This window comes from Delphinus delphis, chromosome 12 (assembly GCF_949987515.2).
Source record: "Delphinus delphis chromosome 12, mDelDel1.2, whole genome shotgun sequence".
In the NCBI taxonomy this organism is placed as follows: domain Eukaryota; kingdom Metazoa; phylum Chordata; class Mammalia; order Artiodactyla; family Delphinidae; genus Delphinus; species Delphinus delphis.
In genome coordinates, this window is record NC_082694.2 from 69,442,681 (window position 1) to 69,457,179 (window position 14,499).

The window sequence follows — 14,499 nt, forward strand, 5'->3', positions numbered from 1 at the left end:
TGCTCCCACCAGGAGAGGCCTGACTACTAGCTGTTGGGCCACTGAGGCTCCCATCTCTTAGCATTTTTAATCTTCAGTCTCTGCTCAGGCCTCCCAGTGAGCTGCCACCTGCCACCTAACACAAGTGAAGACCCAAAGCTGACTTTTTTAGCAACTGAAGCCCCATCCCAGCCACTGTGGAAGAAGAGGCCCCCTACCAAGCCCCCTCTTCTTTGAAGAAACACAACTGAGACCAAGTGAGAAGTAGCTACAGTTTAATACAAACCTGCACCAGAACACAATGAGTCGGGCTGTTTTGTTTTTGCCTCAGTCAGGTGGCCAGAGCACAGGACCACGTGTCCTCATGGGGTTGACACAATCTTAGCACCATGACATTTACAGAGGAGTGAGGAAGTCACTTGGGTGCTGGAGGTTCCATCCCGACCCCAGGCTGTGCCTGCCACCTGGGCAGCTGGAGGCGGTTTGGGTTTCCGAGTGGTTCTGTGGTTTCTGGGTCAGTATCGGAAAAGCCCTCATCACGGCATTGGCTTGACCGAGACCTACTGTGGACTCCTAGCACTACACACACGCGCACACACGCACACACACACACAGTAGCACAATTTTCTGGTAACTTAACCCCACAAACCTAGAGAGCAGCTAAGGCAAGAACAACAGTATTTATTCAGCAAGTACAAGACCAGTTTGAGAGCTGCATTCAGTGCAACCAGAGACCCTTTTCATTCCAACCAAGAGCCGATGGGGCTGGTGATGGGGCTGGCTGGAGCTCGGCACAGGGGCAGGGAATGGGTGGCGGGGGGTGACCTTTCATTTGGTTCCTTGAACCTCCTTCTGATTTTCATCTAGAAGCTCCTGGGCAAGGGTGGGTCTATGTAAGGGTCGGGGGTGAATGAAGTGGAAGGCCTTCGATGGACCACACCAACATGTGGTCTCCCAGAGCCACGGACCACGCATCTCTCGGGCGGAGGCACTCAGAGAAGGTAAAGCTTTCCTAGCCCAAGCAGGGATGCTCTGCCCCCTGGCCACCACCACTGCTTGGCTCTTTGGCATCTGCCCAAGGCCCATGACCCAGCAAGGGCTGAAAGGGATAGATGATGCGCACTGTACCACGGGGTCAGCGTCACACAATTTCCTAGGCTCAGATCCCCACCAACTGTCCCCATGGCCACCACCCTCCATGAGTGTCTCTGTTGCCTCTGCTTCCTGGGTTACTGTCTCAGTCCTCTCAGCTCCTAAGTGAGGACGTGGGGACAGCTCAAACCACAGGGCAGGCCTCCAACAAGTAACCGGCTCTGGCTCAAACAGTGATACGCGTCAGTTTGTTTACAAGAAAAATTTATCTACCTGTGCAAAACAAAGCAGAATGCCTACTGGGAGAGTAAGTCTTTTAGTTGGTTAAACTCTCAGGTGGGATCCGCAAGAGATGCCACTCCACTCCTCCTGTCCACAGCTAGGGTACCCAGCCAAGCTCTTAAGGGCAGTCCTGGACATTTCTGGAGTCAGAAGGCCTAAGCTTTCTGGGCCACAGCTGTGAAGTGGGGGGAATAATACACACTTAGCTGTTGTGAGGAGCAATTGAGAGCTCATACATGAAAGGGCTTTGACAACGTGAAAAGCACTACAGAAATGTGCCGGGTATGACCGCCGGCCCAAGAGACCAGGAGCCACGTGTCAGCCCGGGTGCTCAGACCAAATGTGCAACATGATGTCACTCCCCGAGGGGGAACAAGGCTCAGCAAGGGCAGCCTCTAGTGTTTCCGTGGAAACCACCTGGAGCTTTGGAGGCAGGGAGGGCCCAACTGGGAGGAGATGGAGGCCACAGGCAGGTTAGGGTGAGGTGCTGACCACAGGAGACTGCAGCCCCGGAGCAGCGCTGTGGGCTACAACCAGGTCCTGCTGGCCTGGCCTCGCACCCGGATCTAGTCCCACCCCCATCTCTCTTAGCAGGCATGAGGCCTCTCGCCAGTCACACGGATGAGCGGCGCGGCCTTGGTCCAGTAGGCGGAAGCGTACAGGCGGCTGGGTGTGTGTGTGTGGTGTTAGTGCTGGGAGTGACCAGGGCCAGAGATGGGAAAGGCCACCCTGCTCCCTGAAGGTCTGCAGGGCCAGCATCCCGGGCACCCTCTCAGGATGCAGGAAACTAGACCAGGAGGGGAGGGGAAGGGCAGGAAGACTCCAGGAAGGGAGAAAAAGGGCCTGCGAGTCCAGTATCCCCCTCTCACCCCTGTCATCGGTGCCCTAGGCTGTCTGGTTGGTGTCGAAGCAGCATCTCCTAAGGTCCACATCTATTCCTGTTTCTATGCTATGCTAGTGACACGAAGCACCGTCATTTTTCACAGGATGCACAAACAAGTCAAACCAAACCACTGCGCAAACCAAACGTGCAAAACAAAATCATATACACGCGCCTGGCACCAGCCTCATGCCCGCCCGGCCAGCCCTTCTGGGCCTGGGACTTCTGGGGGGTGGCAGAGAGGAAGCAGCTGGCAAAGGGCACAGAGTGTCCCAGCCACAACCAAACAGGGGCGGGAGATGAGTGGGGAAAAACCGGATGTCCTGGGCATGGCTGGGATGCTAACACCTGTCTGACTTGGGGAAAGTGACCACTGGGCCGAAGGGGATGGGGGAGGGAGTCCTTTTCTTTTAAAACACATCTGCTAAAGTGCTCTGGACAGCTGGCGGGTCAGCCAGGGGCAGGGCACTAAGGTCGGGCTTTCCCAAGGCCAGCCCAGAGGCGGGTGTGAGAGGAGGGGCGGGGCCAGGCTCTATGCACTGGGCTCTGTGCATAGCATGGGCCCCCGGGAAGCCTGCCGAGGCCAAGGCAGGAAAGGACTGCAGCAGGAGGAACACATCTCAAAGTGCCTGTTAGGGTCGGCTCGAAGCACAGTGAATCACGTGTCAGACATGGGGAGGGCTCCCCGTGTCCCGGGGCCCCCTCAGGTGGTGCGCTGCCCAGCCCGGCCTCTCCCGCCCCCTGCAGCTGTGGCCGGAAGGCGTGTGGGCTGGTGGCAGTGGTGCATCTTCACTTAGGGGGCTGGTCAGTGCCTTTACCAAATGCCACTTGACCTGCCTCCGGGGGGAGCGAGGATCCGAGCTGAGGCTCTCTTTGGAACATGGTCATCGATCTGAGAACCTGCAAGGAAGGAAGCAGAGGGTGAGCTCCCCTGGGTAATAAAACCAGGTCCTCCGTGCTTAGGATCTAATTTAATCCTCAATCCAACTCCATCCTATTTTACAGGTGGGGAAACTGAGGCTCAGGGAAGTTAACTTGGCTAATGTCACACAGCGTTTAAGTGGTAGAGCCTGGACTTGAACCCAGGTCTTCCTGGTTCAGAGCCTCCATGATTAACTGCCTCGCTATGCTGCCTTCACTGCTGCCAGCCCTGGGGGTATGGTCTCTTGCCAAGCACACGGACCAGGGAGATGCCTGTTAGCAAGTGGACCTTTGCACATATGCCTCAGTGAGCAAGAGAGCGAGAAGGAAGGGTGTGCCACTGCTTTGGAAAATCAGAGAACGGCACCCCAAACGCCCCCACGTCTCGAAGTCCCGAGACTTAGAAAAGAAGGCCTGGGAACTTCCCTGGCAGTGCAGTGGTTAAGACTCCGTGCTTCCACTGCAGGGGACATGGGTTCGATCCCTGGTCGGGGAAACAAGATTCCCACATGCCCTGTGGTGCAGCCAAAAATAAATAAATAAATAAGTAAATAAATAAATTGGAAAAAAGAAAAGAAGGTCTGGGCCCCAGGGAGTGTGATGGGACATCCTTCAGCCTGTCCCATTTAGAACAGACCAGGTTTGGGGCGGAGGGAAGGTGAGAGGCTGCCTGATGTCTGCTGAACCTGAGAGCAGTTCCGCCCAGTCTTGGCTCTGCCCGAGACTTGGGTGGGAGCAGAAGCCAGGGGCCAGAGGGGGCTCGCAGCTCTGGGGGCCTTGCTGCTTCTTCTGAGGCTGGCGGCTGCAGGAAGCGGCAGACGCAGGCAACCGTGGGGAGCTACACCTCCTGGACTGGCAAGGCCGGGGCTCCCGCTGACACTCCACCCCGCAGATCCCTTTCTGACTCCCTGCACTCAGTCCCATCGCTGGTGGGAGTAGCAGTGGCCCTCAGGGTGGGGGCGAAGTTATCTCCGTAATGAGATTGGCTCTGAGACAATGGGGAGGGTGGTGGAGAGGACCCCTCTCCACAGGCGGTCAGCTCCTCAGTCAAGAACCACCTGAGCTGCGGCCAGCACATGGCTGGGCACAGAGGAAGCTCAGCGGGCAGCCGTGCCCCCCGGCTCTCCCCTGGTTTAGTTCTCGGCCTCTCATGTTAGGACAGTTTGTGGCTGCGTCTCACCTCCCCCAGGATCTTGCTCTTCTCACCTTCCGGCCCCAGCACGGCTCTTGCAGAGCGGAGGCTCGGTCTGCGCCAGGGCTAGTCGTGAAGGCCGTTCAGTGAGACCCGGCCTCTGCCCCTTTCAAGTAGGGATCATGGCTTCCAGCAAAGCTGCTTGCAGGACCAAGGCATCTTACCGTCTCTGCCTGCTCTCCAGTGAGGCTCACCGTTTATGCCGCCATGACCCCCACCTTTAACTACGGCCGAGCACCTGGGACACACGCTGTCGACGATAAAGTCTCTAAGCATAGATACACCCCATATATTCTATATCGTATTACATACAGTACAATTCCCGGCAGAAAAGAAGGTGGCAAACCTGAGGTTAAGAAGAGGGAGGAAAGGGTATAAGGGAAATACCACATCTTTCAGCAAGGCTGCTGAGGAGTGGGGTGGGAAATGGGGGTGCAGATCCACGTAGCACAGAGTTAACGCTTCTGCGCTCAGATCGTCTCTGGGGCATCCCTATGTGCAGGGCCCTCAAGATATCTCAAGGGATGAAACTATTTGAACTTAGAAACCACGGGGAAAGGCCCCAAAGGGCCATGGCCTGTTAAGAGTGGCTGGTGCCCGGGGACTGGGAGAGCCCTCCTTCCCCGCCCGCCAATGTTTGTGTGTCTATAACATGGGGCCCAGCAGTCATCACCGGGCAGGGGATCGGGGAGGGAGGGAGAAGATGGAGAGGAAAGCAGCATAAACCCCTCTGCAGGGGTGGGGTTCCTAGTCCCTCTGCCCTCCTCCTGTCCCCTCACTGTGGTGGAGATGCAGGTGCCAGGCCAAGTGGCCCTTGCTCTTACCAGAGAGGCTGAAGCTGGATTCATGAAGGTCCCTCATGCCTCCGTGTCGGGTAACAGGCCGGGTAGGAGTGTCTGCGAGTGGCGTTCCCATCTCTTTTTTCCCAGGATGCACAACGACAGCTACATCCCCCAGGTAGGGAGTGCGGTCCACTCCCCTCACCTTTAAGGTCTAGTGAAGGTGGAGAGCAGAAAAGGGGAAAAGATGATGCCATCAGAGCACAGACAGCATCAACCCTCAGGACCAAGCCACCACCACCACCAGAGCCCCCTTGATGGCTGATAAGACTTTGGAAGCTGCCACTGTTCTTAGGACCCAAATTACTGTATGTGACGAAGCCTTCCTACACCTTGAACCCAGGGGTAGAGAATCCGCTTGTACCTCCTAAACAGTGCATATGTGTGGGAGTGTTTGCATGCATGTGCGTAGAGATACCCACTGACTCCCCTTGACATGGGTGGAATGTTTCCCAAGGTGGCGGGTAGACTTCTGAGGTATTCAGCTTTAGAGAGCACCCCTCACACGAGCGATGTCATCCCCTCACTTGCCAGGCTGCCAAGAGGCCAGGCCTTTTATTGTGATCTGACAACTTTGTGGGAATAGAGGCTAAATACAGCTGATTTGGAGATTAGAATCCCCCGGCAGCAATAGTAGTTAATTTTGTACTCACAAAGGCAATAGAGTTAAGAGCCTATATTCTACAACCAGACTGCCTGGGTTCCACTCCTAGCTCTGTTACGTGTAAGCTGTGTGGCCTTGTGCAAGTTATGTTACCTCTCTGTGCGTGTTTTCTTATTTATAAGAATACAGAGTTGTTATGAGATCAAATGAAATAGAACACGTAAAGCTCTGGCACACGGTGAGTGACATGTAAGTACCAGTAGCTGTTATTATTGCAGGGGTCAGTTCGGGGCTTAATCATATTACAAAGTTCTGCTGCGAGAGGAAGTGTGTTGGAGTGTGTGCATAAGGTCTGAAGGGGCAGCATAAATAATCTACACCCCAGGCACTCTTCAGGGACATAACCTCAATCTCCTCGCTGCACAATGCTTGCTGAAAACCTTGTTGAGAGAAACAACAGACAAGGGTGATTTCTGGAAGGCTCTTCCGCTTACATATTCCTTTGTATTCTCCAACAGATCTGTAGTTGAGCTCAGTCCTCAGAATGTCAAAACTGGTCTGAAGTGTTTTAGCCTTTACCAGGCTGCACTTTGGGGTTCCGGGGGTGAAGGGTGGGAGTACAGACCTGGTGAATCCTGGGTGAGTGACCTTGGCAGGACCCGGCTCCCGGCAGCCCCTTGCTTTGGCTTTATACACTGGTCCCAACCCCAGAGCTACTTTCTTTCCTGAGGACCCTGCTCTGTAGGGACTGCTTATTTATAATTTGGGGGAAATGAAGTTTTTTGCGTACCTGCATTCTGTTACATAAGGGCTATACCAGAGAATAGGGAATAGAATTGGCTTTTTCTTGAGGACCTTATGTTGTCATTATAAGTGCTTTGGATAAAGGGCCTCTGAGTTGAATTTATATCAGTCCTAGAAGCTGAGCTCTTCCACTATGTCTGGCCCTAAGAGCGGTCTGATGTGAATTGGTATCTGTCTGACATTCTTGTGAGGTTGGTTTTTATTTATTTATTTATTTTTATTAGTTTTGGCTGCATTGGGTCTTCGTTGCTGCACGTGGGCTTTTCTAGTTGCCACGAGCGGGGGCTACTCTTCCTTGTGGCACGCGGGCTTCTCATTGCGGTGGCTTCTCTTGTTTCGGAGCACGGGCTCTAGGCGCACGCAGGCTCAGTAGTTGTGGTTCGTGGGCTCTAGAGCACAGGCTCAGTAGTTGCGGCACACGGGCTTAGCTGCTCTGCAGCATGTGGGATCTTCCTGGACCAGGGATCGAACCCGTGTCCCCTGCATTGGCAGGTGGATTCCTAACCACTGCGCTACCAGGGAAGTCCCAGGTTGGTTTTTAGAAGGGCTTCAAACACTTTCTCTGCCCTCTTTTGATCCTATTTCCTGACTAAAACATCTTTTTTTTGGGAAAGCCACAGAACTGTTTAAAGATTTTTTTTTTTCAAATTGAGATATAATTCACATACCATAAAATTCGCCATTTAACAGAATACATTTCAGGGGTGTTTAGTGTAATTCACAGGTTTGTGCCACCAACACTGTGTCATTCCAAAATGTTTTCATCACCCCCAAAAGAATCTCCGTCCCCGTGAGCAGTCACTCCCATTCTCCCCTCTGGCCAGCCCTAAGCCACCACTAATCTATTTTCTGTCTATGGATTTGCTTCTTCTGAACATTTCATACGAATGGAATCATTTAACATGTGGTCTTTTGTGACCGGATTCTTTCACTTAGCATGATGTGTTTAAGGGTCACGCGTGTTGTATGTAGCATATATTCGCACTCCACTCCCTTTTATGGCTGAATAATATTCCATTGTATGGATAGACCACATTTTGTTTATTCAGTAGTTGATGCACGTGTACATTGTTCCCACGTTTTGGCCTTTATGAATAACGCTGCTATGACATTCATGTAGAAGATTTTGTGAAGACACATATTTTCATTTTTCTTGACTCTGTATATACCCAAGAGTGGAATTGCTGGGTTATTTTGGCGACGCTATAGCTAACATTTTGGGAACTGCCAAACTGGTTGCCAAAGTGGCTGCATCTTTTACATTCATCTGACGATGAACGAGGGCTCCAATTTCTCCATAGCCTCACTGACACTTGTTATTTTCCGTTTTCTTATTTTAAATCATTGCCACCCTTGGTCAGGTAGTGTAGCGTGTGAACGTGTCGCTCTTACAGTTCTTTGTGGCACGTCCCCCAGAGGTGGGGCTGAGGTCTCCTGCCATTGTCCACATCTGGGAAGCATATTGGAGATGGGACCATTCACCTACCCGAGAGATCCTGAGTTCGCTTTTGAATTGAATACTGGGATAACTAAAGTCCTGCTTTTTTTTTAGGTAATCCAAGTCTGCTCCCTGATAGAAGACCTGCATTTGGGCTGGGGCTCCCAGGCCCTTGGTCATGATATTTCTAAGAACACCCACCCTTTCGAGACAGAATCTGGAAGTAGCTAGGCGGGAGCGTTTTGGACCATAATAATATTGCTTTATGCCGGAGGAAGGGAAGGGGAAACCTCATGATGCTTTCACCTGTCAGTTTTGTCAGACTTGTTCTTTTCTGATGATTTGGGTTCTCCACCCAGAGGCCAGGGCTGCAGTTGGTTCCCAGCACCCGGAGTTGTCAGGACAGCTCTCAAAGATAAGGCTGGACAATCAATCCCCAAGCAACGAGGGAACAGCCAGTCTCCTTTTGGGTGAAACTCTACCCAGAGTTCGGTATCCCTGGGGATAAGGTGGAGCCCCAAGCTTCAGTGAACACCCAGGGTGTTTACGGAATCCGAGGACTGGATGAAACTCTCACGATAAGACCTCAGGCCACCCCCGCGTGGCAGTGAGCCAGACCTGGCTTGACCACTTCACTGGGGGGCCCAGACTCAGCAAAGCCCACCCAGCCTACTGCAGTTACAGGGCGGCTGTGGGGAGTTTGGGGAAAGAGCATCTCCAGGGCAGATATGACAACCAGGCCAAGCCAGGAGTCCCCTGCCCCTGAGGGACGACAAGAAGCCTGGATGTCAGGGATAGCTATGAGCACCTCACAGTATCCCCGGGCTCCCGGGGAGTTGGGGACCCTTCCCAATAAATTTTACTTTGTTACAGGTGCTCCTTTTCTACTATTTTGATTGTTCCCAAAGTGACTATTCAGGCAATAAGATTTGGTGGAAAGACAGAGTGAGAACATCTTTGAGATTTAAAAGTCATATAAGATGTTGCCGCCAGCGGCCTTCAACCTTTTCCCACATATCTTCTCCGCCCCCCCCCCCCCCCACCTTACCTTTTCTCTCTGGACCAGCTTCTTGTAGACAGTGTCTGGGAAGGACCTCAAGGGGCAGAACTTGCCGGTGCCCTCAGCGCACATGAAGACGCCGTTCTCGTACACGACCCGCCCCCGGCTGATGGTGACCAGGGGTACACCATGGCAGCGCATGTTCTCGTACAGGTTGAAGTCTCCTCCCTGCACCTGGGTGCTGGCTGAGATGGTCCTGGTGGGAAGGCAGTGGCGGGAGAGAACGCTCTGAGAGGAGGTAAAGATGTCACAGCTCAACAGAAGGGAAGGTACTTAGCAGGAAGGGAAGATGCTCAGTGGGAAGGGAAGATGCTCAGTGGGAAGGGATGATGCTCAGTGGGAAGGGATGATGCTCAGTGGGAAGGGAAGATGCTCAGTGGGAAGGGAAGATGCTCAGTGGGAAGGGAAGATGCTCAGTGGGAAGGGATGACCCCCAAAGGCTAGGTTGGACTGTGTGCCCCCAAATTTATATGTTGAAGTCCTAGCCCCCAGTACCTCAGAATGTGACTGTATTTGGAGATAGGGCCTTTAAAGAACCAATTAAAGTGAAATGAGGTCATATAGGTGGACCCTAATCCAATCAAATGGGTGTCCTGATAAGAAGAGGGAATTGAGACACCAGAAGTGCACGCACAGAGGAAGTGCCTTGTGAAGACAGAGGGAGAAGATGGCCGTCTACAAACCAAGGAGAGAGGCCTCAGAACGAAATCAACTCTGCTGACCCCTTGATCTTGGACTTCTAGTCTCCAGAACTGTGAGAAAATAAATTTCTACTGTTTAAGCCTCCGTCTGTGGTATTTTGTTATGGCAGCCCTAGCTGACTAATACACTGGGCTATACTCTAGGGGTCTTTCTGCCAATAGCAATCACTAACAGCGACACCTGCAGCAGCAGCAGGGACCAGCCCCAGGCTGGATGCAGAACCCGGCTTCTCAAGGGCCCTAACGGAGAAGCAGTGTGGGGATCCCAGCAGGGAGGTGCGTTTCTTTGCTATTCAACTTTTTATCTTCAAAATCCCAGCACATTTTTGTCTATCTTGTTCGCTGCTTGTGCACCTAGAAAAGTGCTCAGCAAATGGTGGCACTTTTCGATTTGTTGAGTGACTGAATGAAATTTAACGTTAAAAAACAATTCCCATTACCCTGTTCAAATCTCTGAGTAAAGATGATGCCCTGGGGCTTCCCTGGTGGCGCAGTGGTTGGGAATCCGTCTGCCAGTGCAGGGGACAGGGGTTCGAACCCCGATCCGGGAAGATCCCACATGTCGTGGAGCAGCTAAGCCCGTGCACCACAACTACTGAGGCTGCTCTCTAGAGCCCGCGAGCCACAACGACTGAGCCAGCGTGCCACAACTACTGAAGCCTGTGCACCTAGAGCCCATGCTCTGCAACAAGAGAAGCCACCGCAGTGAGAAGCCAGCGCACCGCAAGGAAGAGTAGCCCCTGCTCGCTGGAACTAGAGAAAGCCTCCGTGCAGCAATGAAAACTCAACGCAGCCAAAACAAAATAAATTAAATAAACTAATTTAAAAAAAAAGATGATGCTCATAACTGGTGAGTTATCCTGTGGCTTGATAACTCCTGATTCACTTCATTTACCCACTCATCTTGTGTTCATTAACGCCATGGGTATCAAGCGCTGTGTGCTCAAGGGGACCCACACCCTCAACGGGAGAAGCAGAGTGTTGGTGGAAGAGTCCAGAACTGAGTGTCAGGACATCTATCTGGTTCAGCCAATTATTAGCTATGTCATGTGGGGAGTCCCTCTACTCTCTGCTCTTAGTTTCTTCAACAGTAAAATGGAAATAAGAACTTTAGGCTTAAGTGCTTCTTGGGGCTGTGTGAAAAGCAAACAAGATAGTTGATGTGACCTAGCTCTGAAAAACTGTAAAGTGCTGTGCACATGGACCTGCACTATGGCAGATCTTCAGCCCTTCTTGTTCACTGTTGCATTCCTAGTGCTTGGACCATGGCAAGCCCTCAAGTATTTGTTGAATTGAACACACCTTAGGGTCATCTTGCTCTATGCTATAAGTAGTGCAAAGATGATATGCTTTTGGAGTTCTGTAATATAAGGTCCTTAAAATCCCAAGTCCCTCTAGCCCTGGAGACTAGCAGCAGGCTTTACTTTGTAGCTTCTGGGTCCCACACCACCACGTCGGCATCGGCTCCAGGGATGATGCGGCCCTTGCGGGGATACAGGTTGAGAATCTTCGCTGCATTGGAACTGGTAACAGCCACAAAACGGTTCTCATCCATTTTTCCTCCAACCTGAAACATTGCAAAAGTGTTAGGTCAACCGACGCCCTGTGTGTGTGCCTCAAACCCTGGGTCACGCTTGACCCTGGCCTGAGGGCTTTTAGTTGGTCAGAACAATGGTGCTGAGAAGGACAACGCCATGGGCATCATCTCAGATGAGCCAACCTGCTAGGCTTGGTTCCATGCTACTCCTCTCTCCTTCTTGCAGCAATGGGGGCGGGTGGGCCCTTGTTCCAAAAGGTTGCTTTCCTGGTGCAAATCTACCTCCTGTTTGTAAAAGCAGGTCTACTCGGTACTCACTCTGGATAAATCAGGAGCTTCCCTGCATCCACGAAGGGACATATATTCTCTCCTGGAAAGGCTTCTTATCGTCCCACCCATGAAGGCACCATGGACCCTTTTCAAAGGGGATTCCGGAGCTGCCTCATGGGTCTTCCCCGAGCTGGTTGTTTAAGCTTGAGGATTTCAAATCTCTTTGGCCTCATACTCTATGCTGCATCTAATCTGTGATAGGTCAAGATCAAAACTACTTATTCTTCATGGGCAGAACAGGAGGTATTCAAATGAAGTCCCAGCCTCTATCTTTATTATTGGACAAAAGATATCAAGATCTTTAAAAAGGTTCATATCCCTTGGCCCAGAAATCCGCTTCTAGGAATCTGTCCTCAGGAAATAATTAGAAATGCTGATGTACACTCATGAACAAAGAGATTCTCTGCAGCATTATTTCTAAGAGCAAAAATTTGAAACAGCTGAAAGTTCCAAACATCGTGGAAGGATTAATTGAAACATGGCACTGCCATTGGAGGGAATATTATTTAGCCATTAAAAATATGTTTTTAAAGAATTTTTACTGATATAGGAAGACACTCAAAATACACTGTTATATGAAAAGAAGATGAACCCAGTAATTAAAATAATGTATAGTACATGCATAGAGCTGGAAAGAAATATACCAAAATATTAATAATTTCCCAGTATGCAATTATGGGGTTTTTTTCCTAATACTTTTCCGTATTTTCCAAATTTTTATGCTAGGCATTATTACCTTTCCGATCAGGAAAAAAAACAGACCTTTTCTGTTTTCCATTTGAGTGAAACAGGAGCTGTGGTTGACCCAGCCCTCCTAAGGGTGAAAATTCTTCCGAGGCCCAGAGTGGGGAGGGGTCGTGGGAACATACCACTCCTCTCTCCCAGATGACGCTCATGCGGTCCTGTACGCCGCTCACGCCGTGTGGGATCTTGGTGAAGTCCTCCTTGCCCATAGCTTTCTGCTTCGTGGTGAAAGGTCGGTGATCTGACGCCACAATGTTCAGAGTATCACTGGGTAGAGAGAAGGACATGACCAGTAAGGGGAGGGGAGGCCAGGGTCCCAGAGGGTGGGGGCAGGGACAGAGATAAACCCTTCACTTGGAAACCCGGCAAAGCTGGTTTCAATCTCGGCTCTGCCACTTCATAGCTGTATGACCTCTAGCGAGTTATCTGTGAGAACCTCAGTTTACACATTTGCAGAATGAGCGTGTGTGCCAACTGTGGCACAGAATGCCAGCGTCATGGGAGACACTGAGAGTCTTTGGATGTTAAGAGAACTAACGGGTGGAGAAAAATTGAACTTAAGAGTTTAACTAAGGGCTTCCCTGGTGGCACAGTGGTTAAGAATCTGCCTGCCAATGCAGGGGACATGGGTTCAAGCCATGGTCTGAGAAGATCCCACATGCCGTGGGGCAACTAAGCCCGTGTACCACAACTACTGAGCCCGCGTGCCACAGCTACTGAGCCTGTGTGCCACAGTTACTGAAAACCGCGCGCCTAGAGCCCGTGCTCCACAAGAGTAGCCACCACAATGAAGCCCGCACACCGCAACGAAGAGTAGCCCCCACTCGCTGCAACTAGAGAAAGCCTGCGCACAGCAATGAAGACCCAATGCAGCCAAAAATAAATAAATAAATTTAAAAAAATGAGTTTAACTAAAGTGAGAGGGTGGAGGTAGTTTTTCTTCCATAGAACCGTACGCCGACTCCCTCTCATCTCCCTCCTCAACCTGCACCAGGCCCTGCTGGCAATACGCATGTGCTGGTAAAACACTCGAGTTCCATGTGAAGCTTTGCTTGGAGGTGAGGGCTCTCCTGGCCCTGCAGGGAAGAGGAAGGACAAGACGGAAGAGAAGTCTGCCTTGATCAACCAGCAACAACATGCCAGCGGTTCATCGCCGCTGCCATCTGTGAACATGGTCCTCAGACGGTTGATGAGGCTACGGTGGGTAAGGCACGGCCAGGCTCTCGAGGGGTTCTGGGCCAGCTCAGAACTCGGGGCAGAGACTTACATCAGTGAGAGTGCACACGGCATGCCACTCTGTGGCATGGGCTGGTAGCTCCCTGCGCCAGAGGCGCTGTTCTGGGCCCTCTCAGAGACTGCGGGAGGGGCTCTTCCACAGAGCAGAGGGTTTATTCTAGGGTCTCCTGGGGATCCCCACATCCCCCAGACCTGCAGAACCCACCAGAGATAAACAGAATCTTTAGGTTTTCACTTTCTCCTCAGGGATCCTCCAGACACCCGGGTAGGGCTCAGATCAGAAGATGCCCATCAGAGTCCTGGGTTGAGGGTCTGGGACCCCAGGACCCCATGCTTTAACTGACAAGTCTTACTGAGCACCCACTTTTCTAAAAAGGCCCCTACACAAATAAGTGCTTACTAGGCAAGAGTGAATGGGGGGGCACATTCCAGAAGGGCTTTTGGGGTCCCCTGATACTGCCCTGAATCTGAGAGGTATGACAGACCCATCCTTACTCTTTAAAGTTTAAAACGCCACTGCCTTTTGTTAAGTACTTTAAAAATATATATGTTCAAATGAAAAAATTTCTGATCCCTTTGAGAAGTCAGATTTTAAATAAAGGACAAATCCTTATATCTATAGATTGTACTCATTACCCTGGTATATTTGAAGAAACCACATCCTAAAGTAGATCATTATGAAACAGCTCATATTTTCTTATAGAAATATGATAATTGGTGTCTGGGTTTTCTATCAAGTATTTTGCATAGTACCAATTATCACCAACAATGTCATAGAAGCAAAATTATAGTAATCATAAATTCCTAAAAATGTAAAAATTATGCTCCAAATTCTATAAAACTGCACACGTTTACAATAT

General features: G+C 51.1%; 1 protein-coding gene across 1 annotated transcript in view; it reads right to left on the reverse strand.

Moving 5' to 3' along the window:
- Positions 1-253: 253 nt before the first annotated feature.
- Positions 254-14,499, reverse strand: part of DPYSL5 (dihydropyrimidinase like 5) — an 88,630-nt gene continuing 74,384 nt past the window's right edge. Inside the window, exons 9-13 of the mRNA XM_060026959.1 lie at positions 12,529-12,670; positions 11,217-11,359; positions 9,080-9,287; positions 5,171-5,339; positions 254-3,133 (exon numbers count right to left, since the gene is read on the reverse strand). Of these exons, the coding sequence (XP_059882942.1) occupies positions 3,048-3,133; positions 5,171-5,339; positions 9,080-9,287; positions 11,217-11,359; positions 12,529-12,670 (748 nt within the window). The 3' untranslated portion in view covers positions 254-3,047. The remainder of the gene's footprint in view (positions 3,134-5,170; positions 5,340-9,079; positions 9,288-11,216; positions 11,360-12,528; positions 12,671-14,499) is intronic.